Raw genomic sequence first — 13,160 nt, 5'->3', positions numbered from 1 at the left:
CAAAAAAAGAGCTCACATGAAAACATTAAGAATTTTGCTCTAGGCTTTGTAACTATCTGTAAGACAAACAAAACTGGCATTATTTGCACTATTTGTAAAAAGGAGGGTTAAATGCATTCCCAATTTCACAGATGTTTCAAGGCTTCATTGCTAGAAAAAGTCTGGCATGGTCACGCAGAAGTGCAATGGTACAATACACATTACCTTCAGGGTCCCAAAAACATAAGGATTTGGGGAACCTTCCCCTACCCCCAGCAGAGGGAAATGGGACACAGATCATATATTTTCCTGATGAGAAACCAAAGTTTCACAGAGAATTAGTAAACACGCTCATGCCTCCCACCTGTTTTCTATTTAGAGAAAAAAAGCAATTAATATGACTTTTTAAACAACAGTTAATAGAAGAAACTTAGGAAACTGAGATTTCTAATTGAAAATGTCTTTACTCACATGAGGCAGAGGATCAAAATATGACAAGGCCACTAAGCATAGTTTCTCCCAGCTGCACAAACCATTTCTTAACAATCTTAAGATTAATAAACAAAGACATATTCTAGACATTTCATATCCCTCCTGGATTTAGCCATGTATGCAAGGCAAACACGAGAAAGCCATCCTCTTACTTCACTCTCAGCTGGAATGGAGAGCCCAAGTAGTACTTCACATTACGTGATTGTTAATACGGGAACCCCCTTCACTCTGAGCAGACACGCAGAGAAATACAAGGGGAAAAAAATACAGGTCCAGGAAGAAGCCGATTTAAGTGTATCATCTATGAGCAAGTAAAAGGACATTTACCTTCTCAGTGGTTAAGTACAACACAACCCAAGGATAAACCATATGGCTCAAGTCTTTGTGCAAGGGAGAAAGCTGGCAGGGTTCCACGGCTCTAATTGAACTATTACCGTATTGCAAGAAATGAAAAAGTCAGAAAGACTGGAGGATCTGCTCTCCTAGGGACAGTTTATGTCATGCGAACAATTAAGTGAGTAACAAAGCATATTTAACAGGAGAGCAATTCCACCATTTGGATACCGGCTCATTTTAAAGAAAATAGGTACTCTTCTAGTTCAATATCGCACTTAATTTGATCCTACATTCAATGCCATGAAACCTTCAAAATCCAAATCATTTATAGCAAACAATACAACGCTTCTCCCTCAATCGCTGGCTCAAGACTTTTCCATTTAATTAATAAGACACGACACAGAATAAGAATGCTCAAGTAAACCCAGCAACACATAAAAGCTTACCATAAAACCTGTCATAAAACCAAAAAATGCAAAAGATCGGGTACAAAATTAATTTTTTACTCTGTACAAATAATCACCAATCTTTTCTTTCAAAAGGCAGGCTTGATAAAAATATACCAAGTGTTATACATTGTATACGCACAGCAGGGAATGTAGCGAAACACAATAAATCAACCAGGTCATGAACCGATAGACTCTGTAGTGGTTGTTCGTACATAAACCTCTACAGTATCGTCTTGTTACTTCGCAGGCAAAAAGCAGTGCAGTTGTATGAGGAGTGGAAAAAAAAAAATCACCATCTTATATAAAAATGAGGCAAAAAAGAGCGTCTATGAATCTTGTTCTTACCATTCTGTTCATCCAGCTCATTCCCAATTTCCTGCCCCATTTGCTTTTGCCGGGATATGATTGAAGAAAGAGCATCGAGTCCAGCATCTTGCTCTGCACCAGAAAAATATATAAAGTTACATGAAAAAAAATTGCTGATATGCCAGGCTATGTACCATAAAAGATGCAGAAGCGGAGAAAAAGATCTACTCTGTGCTTAAAGAGTTAAAATGTATTAAGAAAAATACATCAACACAATATGAAAATGAATCCTTATGGCAACAGCACTCTTAAAATAATGTGAATGATGGGTAATTAATTTGTCTGCTCTGGCTGGGACATTTAGTTGAGGGTCCCAAAAAAAAAAATCCAAGAATTCAACATTGAGCTGTTACTCAATCATAAATGCAGGAGATTTTCTGGCACACACATAGAGATCCCTGATTAGCCTTTTTAAATTTTCCAAGAAACTTAACATGAAGAAAAGACAAACAGGTGATGCAAACACCAAAGAATTCAAATAGATTTTTAAAGCTGCAAGAGGATACAAAGTGCATGGAAGAGAGCCTGAGACAGAGGGGACACGACGGGGGCAGCTAAAGTTTGACGTGTTCCCATCAGCTCTGCAGAAATTCCTTTATTAAGACCCATATCACCTCTGCTATTCCAGTTTGCGGGTACCACGCAGTCCTTAGTAAGCACCTTAACCAAAACGTGCAGCTCTCCTTGCCCAAAGTCGTCAAGAAGAGATGCTGGAGGCTGGACTGCCAGTGGTCTGACAAACTGCAAAGCAGCGACGTTGCAGAGAGCAAGACTGCCAGCCGGCTGCAGTCCAGGAGCCAAAAATTGTACAGGACGGCCAGAACCCCCTTCCCTTCAACAGGATGAAGGTCTGGCCCCCAATACCTCTTTCAGCCTCCCCAAGGGAAACCTATGGCGTCATCAAAAACTGGAGCCTGAGGTTTCTCCTGGACCATCCAAATAGAGTTCATGCCATCCTCCTGAACTGTAGCTGTAAATGTTGTTTCACATGCAGACTGAAGCGAGCCTTATCTGGAGACTGATTTCATTTGATCACTTCCAATACTTTAACTGCATAGAAATTACCTCATTAACCACCTGATGTCCTCAGGCTGAGGTTCTCTAACACTTCCAGAGTTAGAGATTCCTTACGGATGCTGAGGGCCAAAATCTAAAGACCCTTTTTATAGATTAGTTAATTCTTACCTCGTTCCAATTCAAAAATACATCTAATGCACCCCAGCCTGAGGCACAGCAGCGATACCACTACACTCAGTGCAATTAATGAGATCTCCACTGCAAACGAAAACCATGAATATGGTCACAATCAGGGATGCCCTGTAAGGCCATTGAAAAATTTGATTTGAGAAGATGCTTCCAGTTAAGAACATTGCAAGCACAATACTGCTCCTGCAAATACATAAAACAACCACCTGGAACTATTATGTTTGACATCTCCAGATAATAAAACTTCAGCACAGGTTATCGTATTGACTTTCTAACAAGGGCTCCTCTCAGAATCCTAGCGACGCTTATAAAAAAGACCAGAAAGACTCTCGTACCTTCTATGATCCTTCGCTGCTGTTGCCTGAGATCATCAAAGCCAAGTCCTCTGGTTTCCTCAGATTCTTCCAAGAGCCACGGGTTGGTTACACCTCGTTTGACTCCTCCCGTCATTAGGCTAGATCTGAAAATAACTTCAGTAAATAATTTTCAACACAAAACCCACTCATCGTATAATTTGTGCTTGCAAGACTGGCTGACAGAGACCGCAGTGTATGTATTTGTTGCACTCCATGTGATTCTCTGCAATCATAGAAGAAATTAGCCAAAAAGATCCGACGATCTCCAATAACAAGTACATCTCGCAGGCTCCACAGCACTGCCTAGAAGTGGTAAAGCAGGGAGAGAATTAATTTTGCAGTGAACAATTAAGCTACATGGTGAAATGTATACCATACATCGTACAATACATTCACAGTAAATATTGCCTGCCTGTAGAACACACAGCATTCAAAACGGCTACAAAAAGAACAGGGTTACTGGGAATACACATATTATTCATCTATTCACTATGTGATCAAAATGCAAACTTATAAAAACTCCGAGGTACAGTCTGAAAGCCTCCAACAGTAAAAGGATCAACGCATTAATACAGATGCAAATCAGATGAGACTACTAATTTTCTGCAATCCTGACCAAACCTAGAAGGGAACATTTCTGCATTTCAAAAACTGTAGATGGAAGTTACACAGTTACTCTCCCGCATTTCCTAGTCTGGCATCAGCATGAACAAGAAGCCTGGCACACACGCTCTTCAATGAGAGAGTAGTCGAGTTATGAATTTTCTTTTAAAGGAATGATGACTTGAGGTTGCTCGTGTTATAGACTCTTCCCTGGTTACAATGGAAAACAAGTTTTTCATGTCCAGGGCACATAAATTCAAGTAGTAAATGAAATGCCACTGAAATATTTTTCTCAATACCAGATTTCTGGTTTCCGCCTTTCAGCTTTTCATTGGTTTCTCCTACAAGAAAAACATTTATGGCAGACTGTGAGCCACTTGAACCCAAAACTCAGATTTGGGGTAAGAGTCATCATAAGATCGGTTCCTCAAGAGCAGTACAGAAGGAATAGTTTTTGCTTTCTGCTTTGCTTTTTTTTTTTTAAAGTCTGTATTTTATTCTCATTTTACCTTTGCCCTGTTCTTTCCCAAAGCACTTCCACAAACAAAACAAGAACAGAGAGCATTTTTAGGATCTCTCAAATTCTCACAATTTTTTAATTACATGAAGACCTAAATTTTTTTTTTTTTTTTTTAAATTGAGTCCAGGTCCCTTCTCTGTGAGATATACTGAAACGCTGTATGGTACGCACATATGTTCGAAATCATTTTGTGGTCAAAACCCTGTATCAAAAGGAGTTAACTCTGCACAAGTACCAGTGGAGCTAGGAGGAGTTAACACACCCTGCCGATACGGGGTCCAGCTCCGCGGAGGGATGACTGAAGTCTTACAGCAAGGGCGTTCAAGCAAAATCCAGAACTTGTCTCTAGGAGTTCCTTGAGGAATTATGGCGAACTAGAGACATCTCCTGGCCGTGAGATGAATCAACAGTGCTGAAAAATAATTCATCTCCACCACGTGAGTTTTGGGCCATCCACAGGCCCTCGTCTGTGTGCAGCGCACTGCACACTTCATATCGCATTCACAGCCAGTTAAATCCGAGAACACTTAACTTCTTCTCACTTAAAATTTTAACATATTCATTCAACTTCATCTCAAGGTAATGGATTTCTCAGAAGAAAAAAAAAAAAAGGAATTTTTTTTGCTACAGGACTAAAAAGCGCTTATTGTAAATCACAACATCTCACTTAACCATCCTGACGATGCTGAAGCACCACTCCAGAGCAGAACCCAGACTGCCCCGCTGCGCCAGCGACCAGCTGGCCATCATGGGCAACCTCTGAAAGAGAGGAGCTGGGCTTCTTCTGTATTCCAGTCCTTTGCACCTCCATTAAAACTTACATGAATTTATCGAGGTAGGGAATCAGGCTTGTTTAGACAAAAATACACACACCTGAAACACAGTTTTACACATTACCTAGCTTTCTTCATTGCTTTGGGCGATTAAACACACTCTTGTATTTTCTAGCCTCACAACGACTGCCAGCAGTTTCACAAACCTAAACACAATGGAACACTTCTGAAGATGCAAAGATCATTACAGTTCACCCAGTTCAGCAGTTCAATTAGCAAGCACACAAAATCTAGGGTTAACAACATCTGACAAAATTACTTAAATAAAGCAAACGGAACAAAGCTCTTTGCTTGCTAAAAAGAGCACAGCTATTTCTGCCTGTTAAAAAAAAAAAAGCCAAGGCAAGCAAATTTGAAATAATTTGCACCACTCGCTCTCTCCCTCCCCCCTAATAATCTGCCCTATTCTTGTAGGTTGGGTCATGACAACTGGTCTGCTCGTTACAATAATCTTTTTGACATGTTTGGTAACTACCTTCCCACACAACACAGCATAACTTCCTACTTCCTCTGATCTTACCATGTTTCGCTTTGGTGGTGTGAAGATTAAAGCTTATCCAATTAGCCACCCACTGCCTCCGCCAAGTTAATCACGTAAATCTTTGAAACCGTCACAGAGCAGTGGAGTGTGCTGATAGCTTTTGATTATAGGAGCAGATTTAACTAATTACGAGGCTTAGCAATGCGCCCAAGTATAAAAGATGATGGGGTTTAAAATCAGGGAGCTATGTCACTGCTTAACAAGGGAGGGCTTATCTTCCAGAAGGCATTGTTTCACTGATAATTCTTATAAAACTTCCCAAGTAACTTAGATTAGTCAACCAGCACTTACTTTAGACCAAGGCCACACATCAAGGCTTACGGCTTTAGAAGACTGATCAGCAAGACTGAATTTTAAACAAAACCTGGGTCATATGACAATTGGTTGGATGATCACTTGAACATTCCCTTAACGATACACAGTCGTACAGTGGGGCTCTTTGAGTGCCCAGAGCACCTTAGCTTGGCTTCACAGGTCAATCTCCAAGGCAATGGCGAAGAAGCGGGGGTATTCTCTCACTTACAATTTAATTGCTCACACTGGCAGGCTGTGTATTTTAGGAAGCTCCAAGCTAGTAAATAAAACAAGTACAAATTCAACATACAAAACAAAAGCTCTTTGCCCTCCAAAAAAAACAGGAGAAGCCACATGAGCACAAGCACTTCCAAATCCCCTCCAGGTACCTTCCCAGGCAGAGCCTTCCCCACAAGAACCGCTCCCAACGGGAAGCCTACAGAAGGGGCAGCATTCCCTGCAGCTGGCAGAGGACCTCTCCAGCTCCACCAGCACAAGAACAAAGAGCAGCCTATCTCATGTTCAAGGAAATGTCGTGTTGCTCTTGACACCACTTACCTGCGGTTCAGCTAACTGGTCCCACTGGCTTCAATGACTGGAAGCCGCAGAAGCCAGCTAGCACACGGGATGCCGGACAGCCGATGTGCAGAACACAGCTACTTTGCAGCACCTCCAGGATCACTAACTCCTGCCCACAACGTAGCGACGGCAGCTTCGCAGGGCAGAACAAGCAGCTCCCAACCACCTTGTGCTCGTACAGGACAGCAGGTGCCCACGGAGGAGCAGCACAAAGCAAGCAACAAGCTGCAAGCGTGTCTGCACAGTTGTACAGGCACACTTATCCTGGAATAACACGTTCACTTGAAACGCTGAGTGTCTGGGTGGTGGAATGGTGGCAAGAAACTACACAGAGAGAAGCCACATGAGCACAAGCACTTCCAAATCCCCTCCAGGTACCTTCCCAGGTAGAGACTTCCCCACAAGAACCGCTTGTTACCCTTACACCAGGGTAAGCGTCCCCAGGGAAGGTTACCTTTATAACAACATTTACACTCACATTTTATTTCACAGCAGTCTCACTTTCCTACGCAAACCCTCAAAATATACACCGCGATAAACATTTCCATCAGAGATTAATCCTGCTATCAAACATTACCATCTTCTTTCTACACCATCCCTTACTTTCTATGCAAGATTGGACATCACAATACAAAATATATTATAAAACAGCCTATATAGTCCTCATCAAAACAGTCTTGCCTCTACAGCCCACTTACACTCCTCAGGAATCAGAGAATTATGTAGAATTCTTTCTACAAAGAAGCTGCATCTTGTATAATTACATCCAGAGAAGAGGTGAAGGGACAAATCTACTCCTGTGAGACTATTTGTCCTGTTCACAAAACGATCAACAACTCTGTCATCTGCAGCTCGCATCTCCACACCCGAGGCGATGGACTCCCCCCTCGGTGCCATTCAGAGGGCTACTTTCGGGACAAGACACAGCACTAAGTTCACGCCTGAACCTCTGCTCTCTGCGCGGCAGCTGAAGTCTGCCTGACCCCAAGCAACGGGAACGTGAGCCTCCAAGCAGGTTCTCACTACAGACCCAGCACACCCACGCCAGAGTAACAGAGGGACACTGCTGGTAGAGAAGCAACCTTGGGCAGGAAACTTCTGGTAGTTTTGAGCAAACTTAGGAGGCAAAACATAAAGCACGGAGCTCAGTCTTGAAAGCTGCCCTCCTACTGACATTTTTTCCTGAGGCTAATGAGCAATAAGCTTTAATAACAGGCATGCAGGCACAACCTGAAGCACAATGCCTAAAATTATGGGGTTTGACTTACTTTTCTCTGTTGTGTTTAAACATCCATTCTTTACTATTCCTTATAAATGCAAGTATATGCAGTTTCCTCATAACCACAGCCCTGACTTCAGCGAGGTCCTTAAGGAACCTCTGGTATGCTCTGAAGGAAGAGAGGTGCAAACTGTTCCTTGAACACAGACCAAACTGAGGAGACTTCACTATCTTACTGGAATCTGCCTTAAATTTGGGATGGGCACAACCACCCTTGGGTTTTAACAGGCACTGTACCTGCTGCTTGCGTGAGGACACACTCACGTCTGCGCACGCTGTAACCTATAGAGTGCTTCCAGGTGACAAGTGGTACGATGGGAGATGACCCAAGTACAGAGACACAGTTTAGTGGATGAGGAGGTTGTTCAGACACTTACAGCCATGTTGGCTCATGACTACATGGCCAAAAGACAGGTGTAAAAAATCCTGCCCCAGCCCCCAGAGTTGATCTTATGACTCAAGCCTCAGAGGTTCTCGAGCATGGGTTTCTGGATGGACGTTTCACCTCTTCTTCCACCCTTTCCATCGATCTCCTAGACCCAAGGCTGATCGCATCCGACGTCAGAACGCCGTAGCTGCAGCCGGGAGGGCTTCCAACAGTAACTGGTAGGGAGGAAGGAGAGCACAAAGGAGTTTTAAAGGCACCTAAACAACTATTTTTAATCTTACTTTCCAAAGAGCATTTGCTCCTCCATGAACAACAGCCAGATTCACAAAAACATTTAAGCATCTAATGGCTTACTGATTAAAGTCGGGCACTCGATGCCTATTTGGCATTAGGCAAAATGCCTGTTTGGAATAAGACCTAAATGCCCTACATCTGACAGAAAAGTATTTAAGCAGAAAAAATGGTAACCCACATTAAAAAAAAAAAGAACATGAACTCTTCTAAAAGTTATCTAGGGTAGCTATTACTTAAAGTGTTTGTGTCCCACAGCTATCAAAAGTTTCCTATATTTTTGAGAAATTCCAAGAGAAACCAAGAAAAGCATGTCAAAGTACAACGCAATTTATTTATTCACTGGTGATCGACATATACTTCTACATACTGACTACCTGGCCAGGCAGGAGGAGGAATATTCTTGATTCTTTTGTCTCCACAAATGTTTGAAGACTCACAAAATTTTGATATTGTGATTTCCAGAAAGTCAACATTTCTAGTTGCTTTTTTCACTTCTTGCTTTCAAATAGTGTGAAACCATGGGGATTTCTACTCCATTAAAGTCTCTGTTAGAATAACCTGCACAGATCTCCTTCCAAGGAGAAAAGAGGGGAGAAGACACTGAAATTGCCTATTGAAAACCAATTAAAGAAAAATTAACTGACCCTGCTCAAGCGGAATCACATAAACAGTACAACCTTTCCCCTGGAAAATTCCAGTTGCATCTTAATTAAGGCCGACAACGCCGGAAGGTAAACTAATGCTATACCAAAGTAATGTAGTGTCCTGCCCTGTGGTCTGGCCCAAGTTGTCAGTTAGGATAAATACTAAGAGCATTAAGGCCACTGTACTTCACAATCAGAAATAGCTTTACAGCAGTTATCAAAGGATGTAAAACTCACTGAATGGTGACCAAATATAAACGAAGATTAATTCTAGTAAAAGCTTCACAGTTATAGGCCATGGGGACAATAAATATGTGATCAGTGGTGCAAGAAGGTTAATGAAAGGAGTGACTGCTGGAAAGAAAAAGACTTCTGAAAATGTGTGCTGTCACATCAGAGATGGATTAGATACGGAAAACCAATACAAAACCAGAGAAAAGTGTCACCGCTAGAACTTAATCAAACAACATGTGCTGATTTTTCTAATGCAGTGGGAAAAGCTGACTTTCAGACTTCAGACACACTGAAGAGTGCCCTTCGCCACCTACTGAAATCCAAAGCAGGCTGTTCCTGAAGCCTGCAACAATTTTAGAGAAACCCAGTGCTGTAAATAGCAGCTTAACCCTAGGAGAAGCTGTTGTCTTCGGTCCCTACAAGCAGCATGGCAGGCAGGGGAGACAAGCAAATAAATACTGTCCCTGATGTTATCTTGTGTTGGAAAATACTGGTTTCCCTACCGACCTACCTGCGGGCCAGGCTCAGGCAAGACAGAAAGGTTTGATTTACTGGCACAAGGTTCAGGCCCTGGCTACGTCTCTGCCCGTACCACTGAAAACAAGACCTACAAGGGAGAATATGGAAGGGCTGTGAATTCACCAGGCAGAAAATAGTTGGCGTAGTTTTATCCATTTTTAATTAAAGACGTTAAGAGAACTACAAAACTTCAAGCCTTGCAACGCTAGCAAATAAATACTGTCTCTGATGTTATCTTGTGTCGGAAAATACTGGTTTCCCTGATCATTTCTAACGGAGCTTGAAATGATCATGGGATTTTGATATTTTCCTCCCATCTGCCTCGATACCTTCACACCAGGGCAGCTCTACGTTGAATCCTCGCCCTCTGTCTGCTCCATGGCAGAAACATGCCAACGCTGCCCTGCCACAGCAGGGACGGCCACGCTTCAGAAGGTTGGATCAGTTTATGGACTGCTCAGAGCAGGCGACACACAAGAGCTCTCTCATACCATCAGTCCCCATAGACATTTTGCCTACTTGCTATTTTACATGTTTCAGGTGACTCAGCGATAGATGTAAAAGCCAGCACCAATGCATCAACTGGATTTTCACTGCACACTGGAGAATGCCAAACCTAGAACAATTAATGGATTCGATCGAAGTCTACAGTTTTACCATCCGCAGCAGGTGTTGCATGGACAACGCCTGGTTACGCAAAGACAACAAACCATAAAGTGAAACACATGCTTTGGCTGTACCAAACAGCGCACCGGAGAACAAAAGCAAGCAGAAACCAACCTCTACGCCATGTTACTGAACAGACCCTCACAAAGCATGAATACACACGTGAATACAGAAAACTCAGTTAAACTTTGAGTGTCTCATACCTGCTCCAAGATACACAAAATAAACAAGCTAGGAAAAAAACAAAATCTTATTTTCAACAGCTATGGTAGGACACAACGCTCACACCGGTACCCAATTTTTTGCTGTACCATAGCTTCAAAACTGTCTCTGCCTTTTTCAAGAGCACAGCGCTGAACAGGGACTGGTTCTCAAAGAACATCAGCAAAAAGGCTCACCTATTTCTTCAAAAGCGTGAGGAATTAAAAGCATAGGAAGTTTTGTTCTAAGACTGAGGGCTGACATTGCAAAAAAGGCGAGAAACTTTCTCAGGAGGGCTCTAATGCTCTCCCTCCCACAAGTAACCTTACACGTGCATGTATAAAATGCAACACTGTGTATTTGCTACAGAAAAGGCCCAGTGAAAACAGTACATTAGAAAATGCCTGCCACTTCGAAGCACAAGCTAAAAATTTTTTAAAAAATATACGTATGTCCATATTGGAGAAGTAGACTTGTACTCTTTGGAGGCAGATCTCGCTACACCATGGGTCAGCAGAGGCGAGGAAGCTCTGCTCAGCCACATCATATGACCCAGACCGCACATGCAGCACTGTGCAGGGCTTACAGGGCAGAGCACGGCCCCTTGCATGCCCCACAGCCGGCCTGAGAAGTCTGTGCCTGCTGCATTAAAGCTTCCCCCACATCAACAAAATAGGTGCCTGGGCCCAACGGCTGTGATTCATATAGAACTTCCAAGAATGTATGTTCACTGTTTTAAAAACATGAGGCTTTAAAACAAAGTTTTACCAATTACAGTCTACGCTCGAGAGTAATTTCACTGACCACGGAAATGGAAATATAGCAAGCTCTGCAAACTCAGAGACTACAGCTCCGCTTCTCTTCTGCACCATTTTGCAAGACAGAAGATTACCTGAATCTGCAAAGGAAAAATTAGGAAGAGCAAATGCAATTACCTGCGCTGGAATTTAGCCAAAATGGTAACTCTCACACAGAGCAGTATTTAGTGACCTGCATGGGGTCAGGAGACAGGTAAGTCATGCTCTCTGGTAGCGGGGCTTTTCATTTTTTGCATGAACGTTGGCTCAGGGCTAATAGAGATCAAAGCCTATCACCCAGTGAATCATGAGGACACTTCTGAAGTTGTCCCTCAACACATGCTACTCCAATCCTGACGTACCACGGCCCCAATCCTGTGCTAAGGTGGTAGATCTACTACCCATTTGCTTGCAGAGGAAGGAGGAAATGGCAGCTTCATTTTGTTGTCTGTAGCCTGGCTACCAGCTTAGGAACAAGGCTTAGCCATTGCTACCCCTTTTCTCCTCTCCCTCCTCCAGCAATTAATTCATTGGACAGTTTAAAGACATTGAAAGAAAAAGGAGTCTCAAAGAAAAATCAACTTTTACAACACAGATGAAGAGGCAGAAGAGACAGAGGCTCATTGGCAGAGCCTTTAGACCATCTGTAGCACGAGTAGAGCTCCAGGCTGAAGCCAGGCTACCCTCTCCTGACCAGTGGGGATGTCACTGAAAACACAGGGGGAAAGAGGAGGAACAAGGAGAAAAGGGAGGGTGGGTTATGCCATTTGAATTGGGAAAAGAAAGAGAAGTGTAACAAATTCACAGGAGTCTCTCGATTCTGCTGCTCAGTGAGCATTTTTAACTCAGTACTTTAGCGAGACGTAAAAGCTCCTGGATGTAAAGTAGCTGCAAGGAGCTCCTCAGCAAGACACATGCATGCTTATGCAGAAACTGAAGCTACCAAAAACTCTGACGTACAGCCAAAGGGAGCAAATACTCGTGAGTGGAATTCCACAGGCAAAAGCTGATGCTGACCTAACTGGAAACGGATGAAATTTGAAAGGATATTAACAGCACTAGAAACAACCCATCCTTCCTTATTCCACTGCACATTTGAATTTGCAGGACTACATCATCTGCAGCAAAAGATGTCTTTTTATATAACTATATACCAAGTCTGTACCTAACATGGTTTTTATGTTACGGACACAGCACCCGCATGCCTCCCACCAAACCCAACTTATGCACTGCTAATAATTTATTAACTCAGGCAAGAGGCCTGAATTTCACACTTCTAGAAAAGGCTCTGCCTTTCTTCCTGATCAGACAGAGACCGCCAGGGATGGATTATTTCTAAGAACCTTTTAGAGATGACAAATACAACTCCTTCCACTAGAAAGGGGCTATGTAAGAACTGCATAAGGAGAGCACAACCTGCAGGCTATTAACCATAATTGTTTTTCCCAGCTGTGAAGGTCATACTGAAACAGAAATTAAAATTTGAAGGCCCCCGCTGACTGCTGCACAATATGATCACTGGGGACCATTTGAAGCTTAAGCCTCATCCTGACAGTTTTCTTTCCAACAATTCGCCTAGACCTT

General features: G+C 42.7%; 1 protein-coding gene across 3 annotated transcripts in view; it reads right to left on the bottom strand.

The window, feature by feature from the left end:
• Nucleotides 1-13,160, bottom strand: part of STX8 (syntaxin 8) — a 107,059-nt gene that overhangs the window by 87,499 nt on the left and 6,400 nt on the right. For all 3 annotated transcript variants that reach the window (XM_076353601.1, XM_076353599.1, XM_076353600.1), the window contains exons 5-6: nucleotides 3,164-3,288; nucleotides 1,602-1,694 (exon numbers count right to left, since the gene is read on the bottom strand). In XM_076353601.1, coding sequence (XP_076209716.1) covers nucleotides 1,602-1,694; nucleotides 3,164-3,288 — 218 coding nt within the window. The remainder of the gene's footprint in view (nucleotides 1-1,601; nucleotides 1,695-3,163; nucleotides 3,289-13,160) is intronic.

The sequence above is a fragment of the Aptenodytes patagonicus genome, chromosome 16 (genome assembly GCF_965638725.1).
Source record: "Aptenodytes patagonicus chromosome 16, bAptPat1.pri.cur, whole genome shotgun sequence".
In the NCBI taxonomy this organism is placed as follows: domain Eukaryota; kingdom Metazoa; phylum Chordata; class Aves; order Sphenisciformes; family Spheniscidae; genus Aptenodytes; species Aptenodytes patagonicus.
This window is presented reverse-complemented; position numbering and strand designations above follow the sequence as displayed.